Raw genomic sequence first — 19372 nt, 5'->3', positions numbered from 1 at the left:
ATATATATATATGAAAATTCATAAAGTAAAGATAAAGCATGTCCAGTACTCATAAAGAGTTAATGGTGGAAATGTACACAAAAATAAACCATAAAAAATTAAAAATAGACACCAGTACACTCTGCAATAAGCTAAAAGAAATCCATGAAACGTTACTATACTGATTTAAAAGCCTGAGGCAGAAAGGTGACTCCATGTTATCAAACAAACTTCACTCCATGCTAGACTGGCCCTGAGGGTGCGTATTAATTGATGACATGGTGTTTCCCAGTCATCCGCCTTTCAAGTTCTTTGACAGTCTGTTCTTATTTTGCTTCATGTATGCATGTAGCTGGAGAACAAAGAAATGAAAGCCTTTCAGGAAACGTTTTACATGCAGCAAGGCATGCAGTGTATAGTTCTGATTGTGTTATAAATGGTTATCCTTTATAAAACTGACACCCAGAGGACGTCTGTAACTCTTGTTCCTTCGATGTCTGGGCTCTGATCAGATGTCCATTTTGCCAAAAAACAGCTGTACTGTATGTCGATTACTCAATGCACCTTTGCTTCTCCTGTAGGAATAAAACAAATAAAGTAAACAAGGAATTGCCTTTAACTTGTTTTAGTTGTAATAATAAATTAATCAAAGACTCTGAGATTAAGGGTAGATGCCCTGTACTGTCCAGCTACTCTCTCAGTTTGTTTAGCCTCTCTCAGCCCAATACCAGAGAACCGGGGCAGAGAAACTAAAATGGTGGATCAAAAAAGCAGACTCTCCAGCAACGGCATGATACATAATTATTAAACAGAAACAATGATACTGCGGTGGGCTGGCGCCCTGCCCGGGGTTTGTTTCCTGCCTTGCGCCCTGTGTTGGCTGGAATTGGCTCCAGCAGAACCCTGTGAGCCTGTAGTTAGGATATAGCAGGTTGGATAATTGATGGATAGATGGATGGAAACAATGCTACTGTTTCCCTATGGAAATGGTCAACATTTCCATAATGATCAGCATAGATAAAGATGTCTTATGGCAAACAAGAAACAAAATTATACAAGAGAAAAAGGTAATGCCAATGAACAGAATGTTTCAGGAATGTATGGGCAGAAGTCATGATAAGAATGACAAAAAACTGTAAGAGCTGGGAAGTGGCATAACACTTAAAAAATGAAGAGCTAGATGATTAAGTAAATGGAATAATCAACCAAGAAGTTTAATGTTTATGTGACAATAAGTGCAGAAAAGTGGATTAAGGTGGAGGATGCACAAACTAAAACTATAAAATGGGATGATTATAGAAAACATGATAACAGTATGGGAATTATTTTAAAAAACAAGCACAGGGTGTGATAAAGGTGTTATAAGAACATGTGTTATGGTGTATTAAGAACAGCAGGCTCAAAGTGATCTTGGAAACTATTATTAATAGAAAAAGAGCATAGAGTGAAATAAATAAAGAGAAAAGAGTCCTACACTGTTGTTAGTGGGTCTTAAGTAAATAAAAAATAAAAAGTGACTGTTATCAAGTTCTCTGACTTGACTCTTGATCTCTACAGCCGCTGGTTTTCACACTCAAACCTGTTTGACTTTATAGGAGCGAGTCACACACTAGTCATTCTCGGTCGTTGGGTGTATCACACATGGCAAGTGGCTTCATGGGAGTGCGCCGCTTTCTACCTCAGATTTGCTAAGATTATGTAAATGAAAGCCACAACTGAAAATCGCTGGTAAAGTCGCCTTAAATGTAACAAAGGCTTTGCTCCAAGTCAATGTAGCCCCTCTAGTTTGTGCTGCTACTTTTCAGTCCTGGCAGTAAGCCCCCCAGAATTACTGATTTGTGTAAATAAATGTAATAAAGTTGTGTCTGATGCCTTTGGATTGGTATTTTTTAAGTTCCCCAATAATCTAGAATGCATATAAATTCTAAAGCAGCTGCATTTTTGTAGTCTGCCTAGAAATATTAACTTATCTGAAGTAATTCTTATGCCTTTTTCTTGATCCATCTTCATCCATTACTGGGAACCTGAAATCTTTTCTACCCCAAGAGCACCGAGGTCTAGTCAGGAGCCATCACTGGACAGAATGCCCGTCCATCGCAGGGCACCCTAATGCATGTGGATTCTAGGGACCCGATTTAATACTTAGTATTGCAGGGTGCTGTTTTCATGCTGCAGATGGGACTGAAGTTGGTTCTGTTAGAAAGCAGAATGGAAACTTTAGAAAGAGAGCAAAGGCAGAATTAACAGCGTTAAGTCCCACACAACCCTTTATCTTGTGCTTCTAACTTTAGCATTCTGCTTTATAAGGCGTCCACTTGTGCAACATGTCAACTTTGTATTGCTAATGTCATTTCTTAGGTTGAGCCATGCAAGTTCAAACAGGGGTTAGCATGAAGTGCTTTACTTACAGAGCCTCAGAGTTAGAGAAGAGAAAAGGAGGAGAGTACAGAACACTGATGAACAATTGACTGGAGAGAGGCCTCCTCTGAACAGAGGTTCAACCAGAACTGGGCCACTGTGCAATCTGAGGGTTTGCTTTTTCAGGCATAACAAAAGACGCGCAAACGAAATAGCAAGTGTTAAATTTGCAACTCAGAAATACGCAATTTGGAAAAGCTTCAGAATAACATGAAATCAGTGCATGGCATTTAAGCTTACATCCTCCGCTCGCCTTTTTCATGCGCTCTCATTGTGTGGCATTAGTATTATTACAACAACAACAACATTGATTTATATAGCACATTTTCATACAAACAGTAGCTCAAAGTGCTTTACATAATAAAGAATAGAAAAATAAAAGACACAATAAGAAAACAAAATAAGTCAACATTAATTAACATAGAATAAGAGTAAGGTCCAATGGCCAGGGGGGACAGAAAAAACAAAAAAAAATTCAGACGGCTGGAGAAAAAAATAAAATCTGTAGGGACCACCATGAGACCACCCAGTCCCCTCTGGGCATGCTACCTAACATAAATGAAACAGTCCTCTTTGGATTTAGGGTTTTCACGGAAGGACTTGATGATGATGGTCATGTAGACGTCTGCCTTTTAATTCATCCATCATTGCTGGAGCATCATGAAGCTTTGAGTAGGTGGAGGTGGCGCAGGCCACCACCACAAAGAACCGGAAAAAAGAAACAGAAGAGAGAGTAGGGGTCAGTACAGATTTTAGAGCCGCCATGAATAGTTATTATTATGAATTGAGCATACTATTATTATTAATAATAATGTTTACAGATATTTCAAAGGTCATTTTAAGATATTGTGGCCACCAGGGCATGCCGTGGACAGCCGGACCCCAGACACAATTGCACCACACTAGTGCCGGATTCAAAACAGGGTGGCCAGATTTCCAAAATCACAGATTGGGACAACCACCATTTCGAGCGACTAAAAAACAAGTTGTTAAAGAACTAAAGAAGATAATTTTAATTAAATAATTATAGATATATAAACATGTATAAACTAAACATATAAGTATGTAAATAAGTACCTATATAGAAGAGAACATATATAAAACTAGCTGTGTGAACCTGTGCTGTATAAAGCCCAGGGTCCTAGAAACTACTGAAATTGTCAGAAAACGAATTGAAATGCAGAGATGTCACGTAATTGAAAGGAACTACTCCTGGCATCTCTCTCCTAGGAGGTTTTGTATCACCGACATATTTGCATCGTTTATGTGTTAGCAGCTAAGAGACTGTCTTTCTTCAGAAGTTTTGTTTTGCTGACGTGCTCGCCTCACTTCTGTATTAGCTGTTAAGCAAGTGACTCTGTCTTCGGAGGTTTTGCTTTACTGATGTGCCGGCCTCGCTTGTGTATCCTCGGAGGTGGTGCCCTTACCCCGACTTCACCTCGCACTTCCGGGTCGGACAGACAGACACACACACTTCCACTCGTAGATGTTTATATATAAGATAGTCACAGAAGTATGGGTATGTTTGATATAACTTATAACATGTTTTATGTTTCTTATAATACGACATGATATATGTAAACAGAATGCAGATATACAGAGACAACCTACCTTGTTAGTTAAAAAGTCTTTATCAGTATCACTTCAATTACAAAACGAATTACACACGAGCACAACCAGCCATGACAAACATACAATGACATGAGCACAAGACGTACACGAACACACACGATTCAAACACTCGGATTCAGCTGACAGTTACAAATTTTATTCATTAAAGGTGGTACGTCAGGCTGTCTACAAAAATTTAGCAAGCCTCTTTAACAATTCAGTATAAAAACTTTCTACATACAATTTTTGTTCAGTCAGTATTTTCAGAGGCACTGTAGAATCTCAGGATTTGTCTGTTGAACTCGGGACAGTCTCGCTCAAGTCAGGACGCCTGGTATCCCAGGTTCAAAATTAACTTTTTAAGAAAGTATCTTCATAGAAGCCTTATCCGGATCCAAATCAAAGTAAGTTCTTTCTTTCTTTCTTTCTTTCTTTCCTTTTCAACCTGGACTCAGGCGTGTTTTCAGAGTACAGTGAACCCTCGTTTATCGCAGTTAATCCGTTCCAGACTCTACTGTGATAAATGAATTTTCGCGAAGTAGAAAACCTGTTTACGACCTTCTAAATACATTTTTTAACATTATTAGAGCCCTCTAGACATGAAATAACACCTTTTACTCACCATTACACTCGTATTACCCGAAATATTAGACAAAATAAGAGAAAATAAGACATATTAGACGTTACAAATATCATATTACTAGGCTCACCCGCCTTTTAAGGCGACCGACTTTTATCCTCAATTTGTGTGCGCTCCATGTGTACATCAGGCATGTAAGTGTAGGGAATGAGAACATTAAAGTGCCCATTCATAACATCTCCCGAAAACCTAAGTTTTTTTATCCCTTTTTTTTTGTCCAAAGTCGTACAATGTCAGCCCAAATGTGTACCGCCGGAGGGAGTTTCATGCACTAAATAAGCTATAGATGAGAATAAGCAAGCACCATCTCCCCTGAGATCCATCAACTTTAATTATTTCCAGAGAAATAATTTTGTCTATTTTTCCAGCGCATCGAGCACAAAAGCAAGGGAACGATGGGAGCACCAGAACTCTGCTCACATTGTGTCGCTTCGTACCGCAAGCCGCAAGTAGTAAGTCTGAGATAAGCGGAATACCGCTACGCTTTGCACTCACGGGACGGAAGGACAATCCTGACCGCTTTTATATAGTAGATTATTGTACTGTACATTTAATTACACACAAACACACACAGTTCTTACACAAAACCACTAACCTAGGAAGGCACAACCTCAGTAGGAGAGTCTTCAGGTGGTGCAGTATCTTCAGCAGGTGCATCGTTGTCTTCTTCCACTGAAGGAGTACTAGGAGAAGGCAGTGGGTATCTGGGTGCGCGGCTGAAGAACATCTTGATAGGCAGTTGCTGGCGCTGTCTTTTCATATGTGTGAGGATGCTTTTGTAAGGTATTGCCATCTTTGATCATATCCAAGAGTATCACCTTCTCCTGGATAGTAAGCATCTTCCTCCGGCACTTAGTATTATTGTCAGAAGGCTTAGAAAAAGCAGCACATTTAGGAGCCATCGTGGGGCTTAGATAAAAGTTCTCAGAAAGCGCATGCATAGTGACGTAAGCATGTATGAGAAAAAATTGCGATAGAGTGAAGCATGATATAGCGAGGGATCACTGTACTTCAGGTGTGACAGCATTGCCACCAAAAGCACTTCAAACTCAGGCAGAACTTTCATAGGACAGACAAATGTCCTTCTGGCCGCTCCCCTAGAGGCACCCAAGTACCCTAACAGGGCTTCCCATTAGGATTACAGTTACTTGTACAAATGGGAGCTCCACCGGAGAGATTCTGCTACCCAGTTTATTGGTGGAATACACGGCCCCGATTGGCAGTCTCCCTCTGTCTTTCTATTATTATGGTCTCCCGGTTGGAAAAAAATCCCAGCAACCATTTCAATCGTGATGTCCGTCCATCCTTCTATTATAAAGGCTTCCCGTCTGGGGTGGTAGCCAACCTGTGGCATCTGCAGTTCACATTTATAAATATCGGAAACTCATTTCTAGATGTTCCTTACAATTTTGCACAGTTCAAAGAGATTGGGTTTGATAGTAGGTGTAATGGGAGAGAGGAATGAAGCAAGGCTGGTAAAAGAGCTTGCTGTTGTGTAAGAGGCACCTTCACACACACTTGTAGAAGTCCAATTGGCTTCTGGGGCCAAAAAAAGTTCTTCTGATCCTTTGGCTGAAAGGGCTCTTCTGCTGAATCAGGAGGATGAGCCTCTGAGAGGCTGGACATTTGTTGGGTAGGCTGAAAACTTGCAATTGCCCCACTACAGTATGAGTGAGTGAACAGTGTGCTCTGAGATGGACTGGCACTCCATTTTGGGTTGGTTCCTACGTTGTGGCCAATGCTGCCAAACTCTGAAATTGATTTAAACAGAAAACTAGATGGATGGTTTTTTGAGGCAATGGAGACTGGCTGTTTTTTAGGCCGCTTCTCTACACAAAGCTTCCATGGCATTATCTTAAAGAGAGCATGATCTTGATGAAAGTGAGAATGTTGCTTTTGTCATTTTTAATGTTTTTTTTTTCTCAAAACAGGAAAGTCTGAAGTTAGCATCCAACTGGACCTGGAAGCAGAATTCCACTTTACACACCTCATCATGACTTTCAAGGTAACCTTTGCAGGAGAGTGAATAAGAATGTAATGGAAGCTACATTTTTGACAAATATTACTTTGAATATTCTGGTTGTCTTCACTCAAATCCGCATCCTTCACAGAGTGCAGTAATCAACCATCTTAGCCATTTAAGCCATTAGACATAAGACAATTGTGGCGACAACAGGCCATTCAGCCCAACAAACTCGTCCATCCTGTTCACATAGATTGTCCAAAATAATATCAGATCGAGATTTGAAAGTCCCCAAAGTCCTACTCTCCATCACACCACTTGGTAGTTATTCCATGTGAGAAAGTTGAAGACGCTTGTGTGAAAGCTGCCTCCAGCAACATTCCAGCTGTGACTCTGTGTTCTTGTTGAAGAACTTACTTTAAAGTAAAAGCTGGGATTCACTGTTCTAATTTGTTTTATAATTTCAAACCCTTCAATCAGGTCACCTCTTAATGTTTGTTTGCTTAAACTGAAAAAGTTCAACTCTTTCAGTCTCTCCTCAAAGCTCACATCTCTCGGTCTCAAAGCCAGTCTAGTCACTCTTCTCTGGACTCTTTCTAGTGCTGCTCTGTCTCTTTTCTAATATGGAGACCAAAACTGAACACAGAACTACAGGTGAAGCCTCACTGCACGCTATATAACTTAAGCATAACCTCCCTGGACTTGTACTCCTAACATTCTGTTCACCTTCTGTACGCTGACTTGATGTTGATAGTGATGAGTCCACTATGACTCCAAGGTCTTTTTCATAAGACATACACTATATTGCCAAAAGTACTGGGACACCCATCCAAATTAGATTAGATTCAGGTGTTCTAATCACTTCCATGGCCACAGGTGTATAAAATCAAGCACCTAGGTGTGCAGATAGCCTCTACAATCATTTGTGAAAGAACGGGTCGCTCTCAGGGGCTCAGCGAATTCAAACGTGGTACCGTGATAGGACGCCACCTGTGCAATAAGTCCATTTCTGTAATTTCCTCACAACTGAATATATCACAGTCAACTGTTAGTGGTATTATAGCAAAGTGAAAGCAATTGGGAACAACAGCAACTCAGCCACCAAGTGGTAGGCCACGTAAAATCACAGAGTGGGGACAGCACATGCTGAGGCGCACAGTGAGCAGAAGTCGCCAACTTTCTGCAGAGTCAATAACTACAGACCTCCAAAAGCTCAAGAACAATCCATAGAGAGCTTCATGGAATAGGTCTCCATGGCCGAGCAGCTGCACCCAAGCCTTACATCACCAAGTGCAATGCAAAGCATTGGTTGCAGTGGTGTAAAGCCCACTGCCACTGGACTGTAGAGCAGTGGAGATGTGTCCTCTGGAGTGACGAATCACGCTTCTCTGTCTGGAAATCTGATGGACGAGTCTGCCTGGAGAACAGTACTTGTCTGACTGCATTGTGCCAAGTGTGAAGTTAGGTTTTAGGGGGATTATGGTGTGGGGTTGTTTTTCAGGGGTAGGGCTTGGCCCCTTAGTTCCAGTGAAAGGAACTCTTAATGCTTCAGTATACAAAGCCATTTTGGACAATTTCATGCTCCCAATTTTGTGGGAAAAGTTTGGGGACGGCCCTTTCCTGTTCCAGCATGACTGTGAACAAAGCAAGGTCTATAAAGAAATGGATGACCGAGTTTGGTGTGGAGGAATTTGACTGGCCTGCACAGAGGCCTGACCTCAACCCGACAGAACACCTTTGGGATGTTAGAGAGGAGACTGCGAGCGAGCCAGGCCTTCTCATCCAACATCAGTGCCTGGCCTTACAAATGCTCTCCTGGAAGAATGGTCAGGATTTCCCATAAACCCACTCCTAGACCTTGTGGAAAGCCTTCCCAGAAGAGTTGAAGGTGTTATAGCTGCAAAGGGTGGGCCAACTCCATATTAAAGCCTATGTATTAAGAATGGGATGTCATTAAAGTTCATGTGTGTGTAAAGGCAGGTGTCCCAATACTTTTGGCAATACAGTGGTCGCTTTCATAAAATGTACTTTTAAGTTTCAGACCTCCCATTGTGTTTTCAAATCTAATATTTTTACTTATTACATGTAATACTTTACATTTACTTACATTAAATTTAATCTATCACACATTTGCTCATGCCTGTTTGCTGGTCAAATCTCTCTGTAACAGTTTAGCTGATTCTACATTATCTACCCCTCCTTCTAGTTTGGCATCATTTGCAAACTTAACCATCTTGTTGATTATGTTCTTCTCTAGATCTTAGCTAACTGTGCTTCTCACCACAAGAGTGTCTCTTATTTGTAGTGGGCTCAATTCATTTGAGTCTTACAATATACAAATAAAATTGAAAAGTAGTTTTAAGATTCATGGATCCACAAATGTTTGACCAAAATTCAACATGTTAATTTGACTGCAGTTCAGTAAAAGATTTGCTTAACAAATTTGACTTTGTCAGTTTAATGGACTTCTTGGGTTTACCTTGTCCTGTTGCCCCTTACATAAATCCTTTTCACCTCAGGGATGTCAGATTTGTTTACATCTTCAGATCACCAGTGACCAGGTGTAAAGTTATATTTATAAATGTTATATTTTGTCTGAGCATATATTTGTGCTAATTATACCCTGGAATTTTTATAGGTTTTGAAGTTTGAATATCACATTTACAACATTTGCTTTTTAATGTATGATGTTTCCTTACTGAGATTGCGTGAAAGATATCAGTTATGACTTTGTCCTGGAGAGCAGAAGTGTGGTGTTATTATGGACTTCATCTCTTACCGATTAGAGTTTTAAACTTGAGTTTATCTGATGATCAATACAAAACAAATGAATTTGACTTGAATTATCTCTATCAACAGACCTTCCGACCAGCTGCCATGCTGATTGAGCGTTCTGCAGATTTTGGACGTACCTGGCAGGTCTATCGCTATTTTGCATATGACTGCCCGTCAGTCTTCCCTGGAATTTCACAGGGTCCCCTCCGCAAAGTCAATGATGTCTTCTGTGAGTCACGCTACTCGGACATTGAGCCGTCTACTGAGGGTGAGGTGAGTGAGAGACTTGACTGGATGGGAATGCCGTTCTCCCAGGTACCTGAACACTGGTGTTCTTTGCCACAAGAGTAGGACTCCAACCATCTTGCACAGAGCAGTTTAGGTTGCCCTCCTGTAATGTTAAGGTATAAAGAAGATGGCTCTGCAAGCCACCCTCTTATCCCTTTTTTGATCTCATACCCTTTATTTTCTGGGTGATCTATGGCTTCTTATATTTATCAGACTTGTTTGTTTTGAAGTTTTGCTACTACGCCTTGCGCAAAAGGGAAGGCACTGCATTAGAGGTGCAGATAAACATTGAGTGAACAAAGTGGCCAGATGGTGAGCTCATTAGTGCCACATTATTTACAAGGTAACATGATTGCAATTGTGTTTGCATTGACAAGTTTTTGCTGAAACACGGATAAAAATTAGTGCTTGCTGCTGGCCATCCAGGTATCTGTACGTTCCAAACAGCGTGGCCTGCATGCCAACATCAACACCCCAGAAGTCAGTGCAGAAGACAATTTCTCTTAGTTTTAATGTGACATGGATGAGAACATCTGGCAATCACATCAGTGGCAACTTCACGCTGTGGATGTCTGTTGGCATCAGTGGGCACCTCATGGGAGTGCTTATTTACAGAACACAATATCTGAGCATGAAAGTATTTACAACAGTTTGAAATCAGTTCTTGTATTTTTGTGACTCGAGTGGGATGCTCAATTAAATCAGACATTGCATTTACTGTATATACTCACGTATAAGTTGGGTCTCGAAACCCAAAAAATCCATCATAAAATCAGACCCGACTTATACGCCCATTTGAAAAATAAGATGCATCATTTTTTTTTTTTTTTACATCTTCTTGCCTCCACCAATCTCGCATCAGTTTCTCAGACATACTGAATTTTTTTTGCAGCAGCGCAGTTACCAATTTCTTTTGGTAATTCAACGACTTTAATTTAAAACCAGCTTCACATTTTCTTCTGATCGAATTCTCCATCATAGATAAAGAGATGCTCTTACGATAAGGGTGTATGAGGGTGTAAGATGCAAAAAACACAAAACAGTCCAAACGTCGCTTCGGAATAGTTCAGGTATTACTGTGTGGTCACGTAGGCACAATACATAGAAAAAAAGGCTGTGTGCTCCCTGGATACTCTCTCAGGTGAGCGTTAGCATATCATAATCTCTTGGACCAATACCGTAAGTTTTCCGCATTTGACTTATATATGACCGGCATTATAAAATATCAGAAATTATACAGTAAAATCAAACCCTGACTTATCCATGGGAGAACTTAAACGCGAGTATATACAGTATTTACTTGACCGACACTTTTATCCAAAGTGACTTACAACATTTCAGATACAATTGGTTACATTTCTTTTGTTTTTAAATTTGGAGCACTGGTGGGTGGAGTAACACAGTGTCAGTGGTGGGTTCTGAACACACAACCTTATGGTTTGAAGTTCAAAGCCTTAACCACTGCAACACACTGCCCGCCCTTTAGAAAGTACGATTAGCTGAGTCGTCACATGGGTTTCCCAGCAAACTGGAGTCATTCCAATTCCTAATTGGGCTTTACGTTTCTGTTTTGTAATAAAACAAGAGTGTAAAGGGCTCACAATCTCAAGCTTTGCAGCCTAGCTACATTTGCTTTGGTACTTCTTGAAAGACAGCTGGATAGGCTCTTTGGAAAGAAGTTTAGAGCTGGGGTTCTTCTCTCTTCCTAGTCTTTGTATCTTCCTTATAGCGCACACTTCTTACCAGTGCTGCCCATAGCCAAACTAGGGCCTTAAGCGGAAGCCATCTCTCTGCTAGTTAATGGTAAATTATCACAACAGGTGACTGTCAACAAAGTTAATTTGATGATTCATAAAAAAGCAATAACCCCAACAGAGTCAAGCTGTGGACTTCCAAAGCTCCTTTCCGTTAAGGAGGTTGTCGCTTCATATTATACTTTGGTGATGTTATGTAATTCACCCGGTGTAGGATTAGGATTTAGGACCCTAACCCTAACCCTAACTCTAGTCAATTAAACCAAGTGACAAAAATGTGCAATCCAATTGGCTGTCCTTAGGAGCTTGTGAATCATGGAGGTCTGCAAACCCCCAACTCATTGGTTCTCTAATCATGAATCTGCATATAGGAAGGAGTGGCTCTGCTTTTTTTAACCAAAGAAAAAGACAGTCGCAAAAACTGGGAGATGCACATAAAAATCACAACCAAACAAATATAATGCGATTCGAAACCAAAACCCAATTGCGAGAGACAATAATCATGGTCGAGAAAACAAGAGGGTCCAAACCGAAAGTACGTACGAGGAAAGGGCACAAAGGTAAACTTTGAATTTTTTCAGAGATTAGGTATCTGAAGATTGGATGAGGATTTGCACTCATAGCCGTCCCTTATCCCATCACGTCAATTACACACGGGTCCAGGCTTCAGAGGCCACTCCCCAAGCAATAATGGAAGTGGACCTAACAGCAGACATAGATACTGGCGGCCTTTGAGAACTCAAACTCACCAGAACATGACAGATAGTACCTCTGTATGGAGTGGGAATTCTACAGAGAGACTTCCTGGCCTGCATTTTAAGGAGCCCTGACGAGAGCCATCATCAACTCTATGAGGGATGTTCAATAACTTATCTACTGGAGTATGAAAGAAAGTAGCAAGCATGTTGAAACAAGTCTGGGAATGTTGTGACACGTCTCAAGGTTACTCATGCATAGTTGTGGCTTAGTGCGAGTCTATCAGGACATCAGGAGTGTCCTCATGTGAATCAAGTAAGCTTCATCACAACAATGTCACGTCAATCACAGGCTGCCATCCGAAAATGGGGGTTGCAGCAGCAGAACCATCCACCCTACAGTCCTGACCTGGCTCCCTCAGATTATCTCCTGTTCAGAGTTTTGAAGAAATCTCACCGTGGACAGCGGTTTTCAACTGTTGAAGACGTCAAGGCATCTGTGATGGCCTGGTTTGAAGGTCAAACAGAAGATTTTTTCAAAGGGGTTAAAGTCATTGCAGAAAAAGTGGATGAAGTGTACGGAGATATCAGTGGGCTATACTGAAAATAAAATACATTTTTTTTAAAGCTCTTTTCTTTCCTACTGAGGTAGATAAATAATTGAACACCCCTCATACCTACTTCTCATGACTTCTCAAGTTGTTTGTTTCATTTTAAGCATTTGTTTCTTTTTCAATGTGTTATTAATCTTTATTTCCCTTTTGCTTTTATTTTCTCCTTGTTATCATGGTGACATTTTTAGGTACACATTAACATTTGATTTTTGATATTTCCATTTGGATATGTTATTCATTTTTATTTAAGGTTGGTTTTTTTTTTGGTATCATTCTGATTGTTTTGCAGTGGGTGACACCATTTTGTAAATATGGACTTGACGCATTGCTGCGGCACACACTTATGTAGCACATAACCTCGATGCAGTTGCACTTTAAACAAAGTCCGTGCACCCAGCAAATCTTGAATATTCAAAAGGAAAGCCTTTCTGAAAGACGAGAACCTCAAACTCCAGCTAAAAATGAATCCGTGATTTCCAAGTTCAGTCCCCATGACTGAGCGCTTTTATTCCAGCCAGTTTCATAATCACCACGGCATTCTTGCTTTTAATTGAACTCATTGTTAAGTCAGCTGTTCTATTTTATTAGTTTAATTTAAGAAATCCTGAAATATTTGTATTTTTGCCAAAGCTTAAAACACTCAAGTTTTTTGCCATCTTCTTTGTTTAATTCTTTCTTTTCTATTCAGTTTGCTACTTTAATTTTATCCAGTTGTTGACGACACTGAATGCAAAAGCAGAGCTATTACAGTAGTTCAGGGCCATATTCACTTGCAAGAAGCAATTTTTAATGGTAGTGAACTTATTCCTCCTCCCCTCTGGCATTCATTGCTGTTTGCACCTCCGTGCTCATTGCTAATCATCAGCATATGGGTACAATAAAGGAAGCAAACACTACAGAAAAGGGCAATTAAAAAGAAAATGGCAGTAAAGATGCAAGCCATGCCAAAGCATTCAGATATTTATGTATTTCCTAGAAATACTTGTAGGCCAAATAACTCAACAATGAGATCAGTTAAAGGTAAGATTGTGAAACTGATTGGAATAAAAACCTTCATCTCCCCAGGACTGATCTTGAAAACCACTGCGTTAGTGGATCTCCATGTTTGAGTCATGTTTTGCTTCATGGCTTTGATTCCGAAAATAGTGACGTGAAGAAAGATTAATAAGAAATCCCATGTACTAATTATGCCTAATATTCCTGACTGTTCTCTTGCTGACCACTAAACGAAAGCTGCTAAGATTTCCAGCTCGTCCTGACCAACACATTATTGTGCCAATGAATTCTTCAGAGAGCAGGTTGGGCAACTCCTAATACCAAAAGTTATCAGTTCATTTCAATTTACATTTTCGATTGCATTGAGCTTATTTTGCGGTAGATCACTACTTGAAGAAATGTAATTTTCTCTGCACCCCATAGACAGTGCTTCAAAGGAATGCCTCAAACACTTCACTCACATCAAAGTCAAAGCGAACTTTATTGTCAATTCAAACATATACAAGTATACAGATAGACGAAATTGCGAAGCTCAGGGTCCACAGTGTAACAATATGAAGTGCAAATAATAAATTAAAATTAAAATTTTAAATTTAAAGCACAAACAAGACAAGACATTGTGTAAAGACAAGACAAAGAAGCAGCAATATTGACGTGTAGTTAGCAATATGAACATTGATGCAATGTATGGTATTTGCAATCTAGATAGATAAATATAGTCAATAAATATGTAATATAATAAATAATAGATATAGATAATACAGAAATTATCAGTGTATGATAATAGTTGTTTAACAATGACAGGTCAGAATGTTTCACAGCAGAAGGATATGCATTACAAATGTCCATTCAAAAGGTGCATAAAGTTAGTCTGCTTACAGGTAGAATGCACCACAGCATTAAAAAATGTTTGACTGCTGTTGGCAGACATAATGCTCTGTCTGCACAGCACAATCAAAACACAGGTCATCTGTCTACTGGATACGGCCCTAGAGAGCCCCCTGGTGGCCTTGTGGTGGAACTACACTGAAAGTGCAAAGTACATCCCATCTTGTTCTGTTCAGCTCTGCTATCAAACACAATAGACAGAATAAACCATTTCTGATAGTAAGTGTACCAATGTTTTTTTGAATATAACATGAATAATAACATATGCCATAATTGTTTATGATCAAAATGGTATAAATTCAAACAAGTAAGGCCCTTAACCTTAGAATTGTTCCGGGGCAATCTCTGTACAATGGCTGACCCTGTGCTGTGACCTCTAAAGGTCCTGTGAAAAGATCATTTCTCCTCAGAGATTAATAAAGTATATCAAATCAAAATAAATACAAGAAATCAACAATTACTAGTGCCTTATCACTTCTGGCATGGTGGTACACTGGTTTAACACTGCTTCCTTACAGATCGATCATCTTATGTTCAATCCAGTGCCATGTGGATTTCAGACATCCTTCTTGCGTCTGGGCTTTCGATCGACTCCCTATATGCACCCACTTTTTGGAAAACACAAACAATTTGAGTTACTTTTTTTATATCGATTTTTTTTTTTGCATTTTCCTAATGTAATATACTATTCTCTTGAGCAAATAAACACTGCACAGGAAACTAGCTTTTTTAAGTAATTTTCTAAGTCTAAGACCTTTGAAAGACGTTATATATGTCATGATCATATGAGGCTCATCATTTAAGTTCAGACCCATAGTTTGCTCAGCATTGTATATTATAGAGCAGCATCTGCTTTTGCTGCTGTGCTGTATTCAAACCAATGTCACTTCAGCATTCTTTTCTGAATTTTCTAATCGTTTGGCATATACTGGGTCAGAAATAACCATTTCTTCTGTAAAGCACATGACTACATCTCTGTGCTTCAATATCTACAGATTCTTTTATCAGAGGTTTCAAAGTCAGATTATAAGATCCCTGATTCTAAATGATATGATCTCATAACCCTGGTGACCTCTCACTCTTCAGATAGCTCTGAATGAGCACCAGTTTGGAGAAAAATCTGTCTGTGTCAGCACAAGTCACTGGAAATGTCAAGGGATTAAGAGCAGTAGCAAATTTAGAGATGCTGAGCAGAACGCAGCAGTCTTGAGTCTCAGTAGTTAACCTTCTTCTTCTTCTTTTGGCTGCTCCCGTTAGGGGTTGCCACAGCAGATCATCTTTTTCCATATCTTTCTGTCCTCTGCCTCTTGCTCTGTTACACCCATCACCTGCATGTCCTCTCTCACCACATCCATAAACCTTCTCTTAGGCCTTCCTCTTTTTCTCTTGCCTGGCAGCTCTATCCTTAGCATTCTTCTCCCAATATATCCCAAATCTCTACTCTACACATGTCCAAACCAAAGCAGAGAGACTTTGTCCCCAAACCGTCCAACTTGAGCTGACCCTCTAATGTCCTCATTTCTAATCCTGTCCGTCCTCGTCACACTCAATGCAAATCTTAGTATTGTTAACTCTGTCACCTCCAGCTCAGTCTCCTGCTTTCTGGTCAGCGCCACCATCTCCAACCCATATAACATAGCTGGTCTCACTACAGTCCTGTAGACTTTCCCTTTCACTCTTGCTGATACCGTCTGTCACAAATTACTCCTGACACTCTTCTCCACCCATTCCTACCTGCCTGCACTCTCTTCTTCACCTCTCTTCCACAATCCCCATTACTCTATATTGTTGATTCCAAGTATTCAAACTCATCCACCTTTGCCAACTCTACTCCCTTAATCCTCATCATTCCACTGACCTTCATCTCCTTCACACACATGTATTCTGTCTTGTTCCTACTGACCTTCATTGCTCTCCTCTCTAGAGCATACCTCCACCTCTCCAGGGTCTCCTCAACCTGCTCCCTACTATCGTTATAGATCACAATGTCATCAGCAAACATCATAGTCCATGGGGACTCCTGTGTAATCTTGTTTGTCAACCTGTCCACCACCATTGCAAATAAGAAAGGGCTCAGAGCCGATCCCTGATGTAATCCCACCTCCATTTTGAATGCATCCGTCACTCCTAAGGCAGACCTCACCACTGTCACACTTCCCTCGTACATATCCTGTACAACTCTTATGTACTTCTCTATCACTCCTGACTTCCTCATACAATACCACAGCTCCTCTAGAGACACCCTGTCATATGCCTTCTCCAGGTCCACAAAGACGCAATGCAACTCCTTCTGGCCTTCTCTGTACTTCTCCACCAACACTCTCAGAACAAACATCACATCTGTGGTGCTCTTTCTTGGTATTAAACCATCCTGCTGCTCACTAATCATCACCTCCCTTCTTAATCGAGCTTCCACTACTCTTTCCCATAACTTCACGCTGTGGCTTATCAATTTTATCCCCATTTTGGAGTAATAAACTCAGATGAGCTGACACTGTCTTTTAATGCTGCTTGGCAAGTCCAGTTTTACTGCCTAGCTGTGTAGCAATGTTGTCTAAAATACCCAGCAGCTATCTTTGAGTACAGTGACTAAAGTAAAAGTAAAATTTGCCCATTAAAAAAGTACCCAAGTAGAAGTTTTAAAGTGTGGGTGTCCAAGTCCAATCCTGGAGGGCAACAGTGGCTGCTGGTTTTCCTTCCTTCCACTTTCTTCATCAGGGACCAATTTCTAATGTTAATTGACTTCTATTCTCTTTGTTTTAATTCTTTTTTTTTTATAGACTCCATCCGCTGAATTGATTTTTTTTCCTTAAAAGGCAGCCAAATAAAAATGAGATGTGAAGCGAGCTACCAGATGACCAGCTAACTCCATCCTATTTCTCTCCAACCAGTTTCTTAATTAGAAGATAATTCTTGTTGTTAATTAAACTCATTATTTACCTCCATGGCTTGCTGGTGCTCTCATTCTGCCACAGCAGACGTTGCCAACACAGTTGATTTTCTTTTTTCTAAGAGAAACATCGAAGAGTTTTATGGACCTGAGCAGATCAACATTATTAAGAGCTTCAGCTTTCTTTATTTTCAGACATTGTATGATGGGCACTGGTTAGCTGGTCATGTGTTGGCTCATTTAGTGTTGCATTATTGTTTGAGTGCTGATTAAGGAAAAAAGAAACAATTAAGGGGTCTGAGTCTTAAAGAGCAAGTCAGTTACAATGTCACTGTAATGGTTACAATGAAAGCCTGTAGCCGCTGTATTCAAACCAACCTCACTTCAGCATTCTTTTCTAAATATTCTAATTGTTTGTAAATTTACAATCTTAAGTTGTTTATCACAGATAAATCTGATGGGATTTTTATCCACTGCTTCGTACTCATCAGAGATTGATTGTTGAAACTGAGTTTGCTTACTGAATCGTTATGCGAGCATTTAAGTTACTGTACCTCAAAATGAATAAGTGCAAAACTGTCCATGAACAACGGTAGTGTGGGATTGGCATAAGACAATAAAACCAACTGGGTATTTGTAACATCTTTTTTCCTTTATTATTTACTGATGAGCTTTTAAGATTTCCATGACAATAACAGCCCAAAATATTAATACTAAGGCAAGACTTCACTTTTGGTGGGGCTCAGGCCAACCTGGACCCATTTAAGCATATTGGATTACCTTAAGCATACAGCCAAGACAACAACAAGAACAACATTTATTTATATAGCACATTTTCATACAAACAGTAGCTCAAAGTGCTTTACATAATAAAGAATAGAAAAATAAAAGACACAGTAAGAAAACAAAATAAATCAACATTAATTAACATCGAATAAGAGTAAGGTCCAATGGCCAGGGGGGACAGAAAAAACAAACAAAAATAAAATCTGCAGGGATTCCAGACCATGAGACCACCCAGTCCCCTCTGGGCATTCTACCTAACATAAATGAAACAGTCCTCTTTGGATTTAGGGTTCTCACGGAAGGACTTGATGATGATGATGGTCGCGTAGACTTCTGCCTTTTAATCCATCCATCATTGTTGGAGACAACACTGAGGTGGCTTTGGAACAAGTCTCTGACTGTCAAGGATCAATGATCTTTTATTGTCATTCCACCATCCATGTGCAGAAACAGAATTCAGTACTCTTGTCCCAGTTAAACAGTGCCCAGGATAACTCTATAAAAAAACAAAAAAACTTCATAGTAACAAGCCCCTTATCCCATAAACTTGTTATAAATGTATCACAGAAAAATGGTAAATAGACTGAAATATCATTCATAAATAAATACAGTAAGATAACTATGGCTAAAATAAATACCATTACAATATGCCCTGTAAGTAGCACCAAGTAAATAAGGTAGCAGCAATAGTTTAGTACGCGAGACAGCTGAAGACAAAATACAAAGTGTGGTTTTTAGTCACACAGAGTGTGCAGCCAGATTTAGTGATGCTGTGTTCATTAGTCTAAATACATCCCAAAAGAAGCTCTCCCTCAACTTGGTAGTGCCAGTTTATAAGCTGCTCAATCTTCTGCCCAACAGGAGGGGGGCTGACAGTCCATGTGCAGAATGAGTGATGTCTTCCATAATGGAGGGGGCTTTACCTTTGCACCTGCTGGTGTAAATGTCCTTGATGCTGGATTGGCTGCCTGCTGATGATCCGCTGTGCAGACTTAGCCACTCGTGGCAGTGCTCTCCTGAGCCCCTGAATGGTCCAGACTTACACCCCATAGAACAGAGACCTGAAGATGGCCGT

The 19372-nt window shown here is 40.0% G+C and overlaps 1 protein-coding gene across 2 annotated transcripts in view; it reads left to right on the top strand.

Moving 5' to 3' along the window:
- The window catches only part of lamb2 (laminin, beta 2 (laminin S)), a 202954-nt gene that overhangs the window by 91565 nt on the left and 92017 nt on the right, over positions 1–19372 (top strand). For both annotated transcript variants that reach the window (XM_039771054.1, XM_039771055.1), the window contains exons 5-6: positions 6580–6653; positions 9471–9659. In XM_039771054.1, coding sequence (XP_039626988.1) covers positions 6580–6653; positions 9471–9659 — 263 coding nt within the window. The remainder of the gene's footprint in view (positions 1–6579; positions 6654–9470; positions 9660–19372) is intronic.

Source organism: Polypterus senegalus, chromosome 12 (assembly GCF_016835505.1).
Source record: "Polypterus senegalus isolate Bchr_013 chromosome 12, ASM1683550v1, whole genome shotgun sequence".
In the NCBI taxonomy this organism is placed as follows: Eukaryota; Metazoa; Chordata; class Cladistia; order Polypteriformes; family Polypteridae; genus Polypterus; species Polypterus senegalus.
This window is presented reverse-complemented; position numbering and strand designations above follow the sequence as displayed.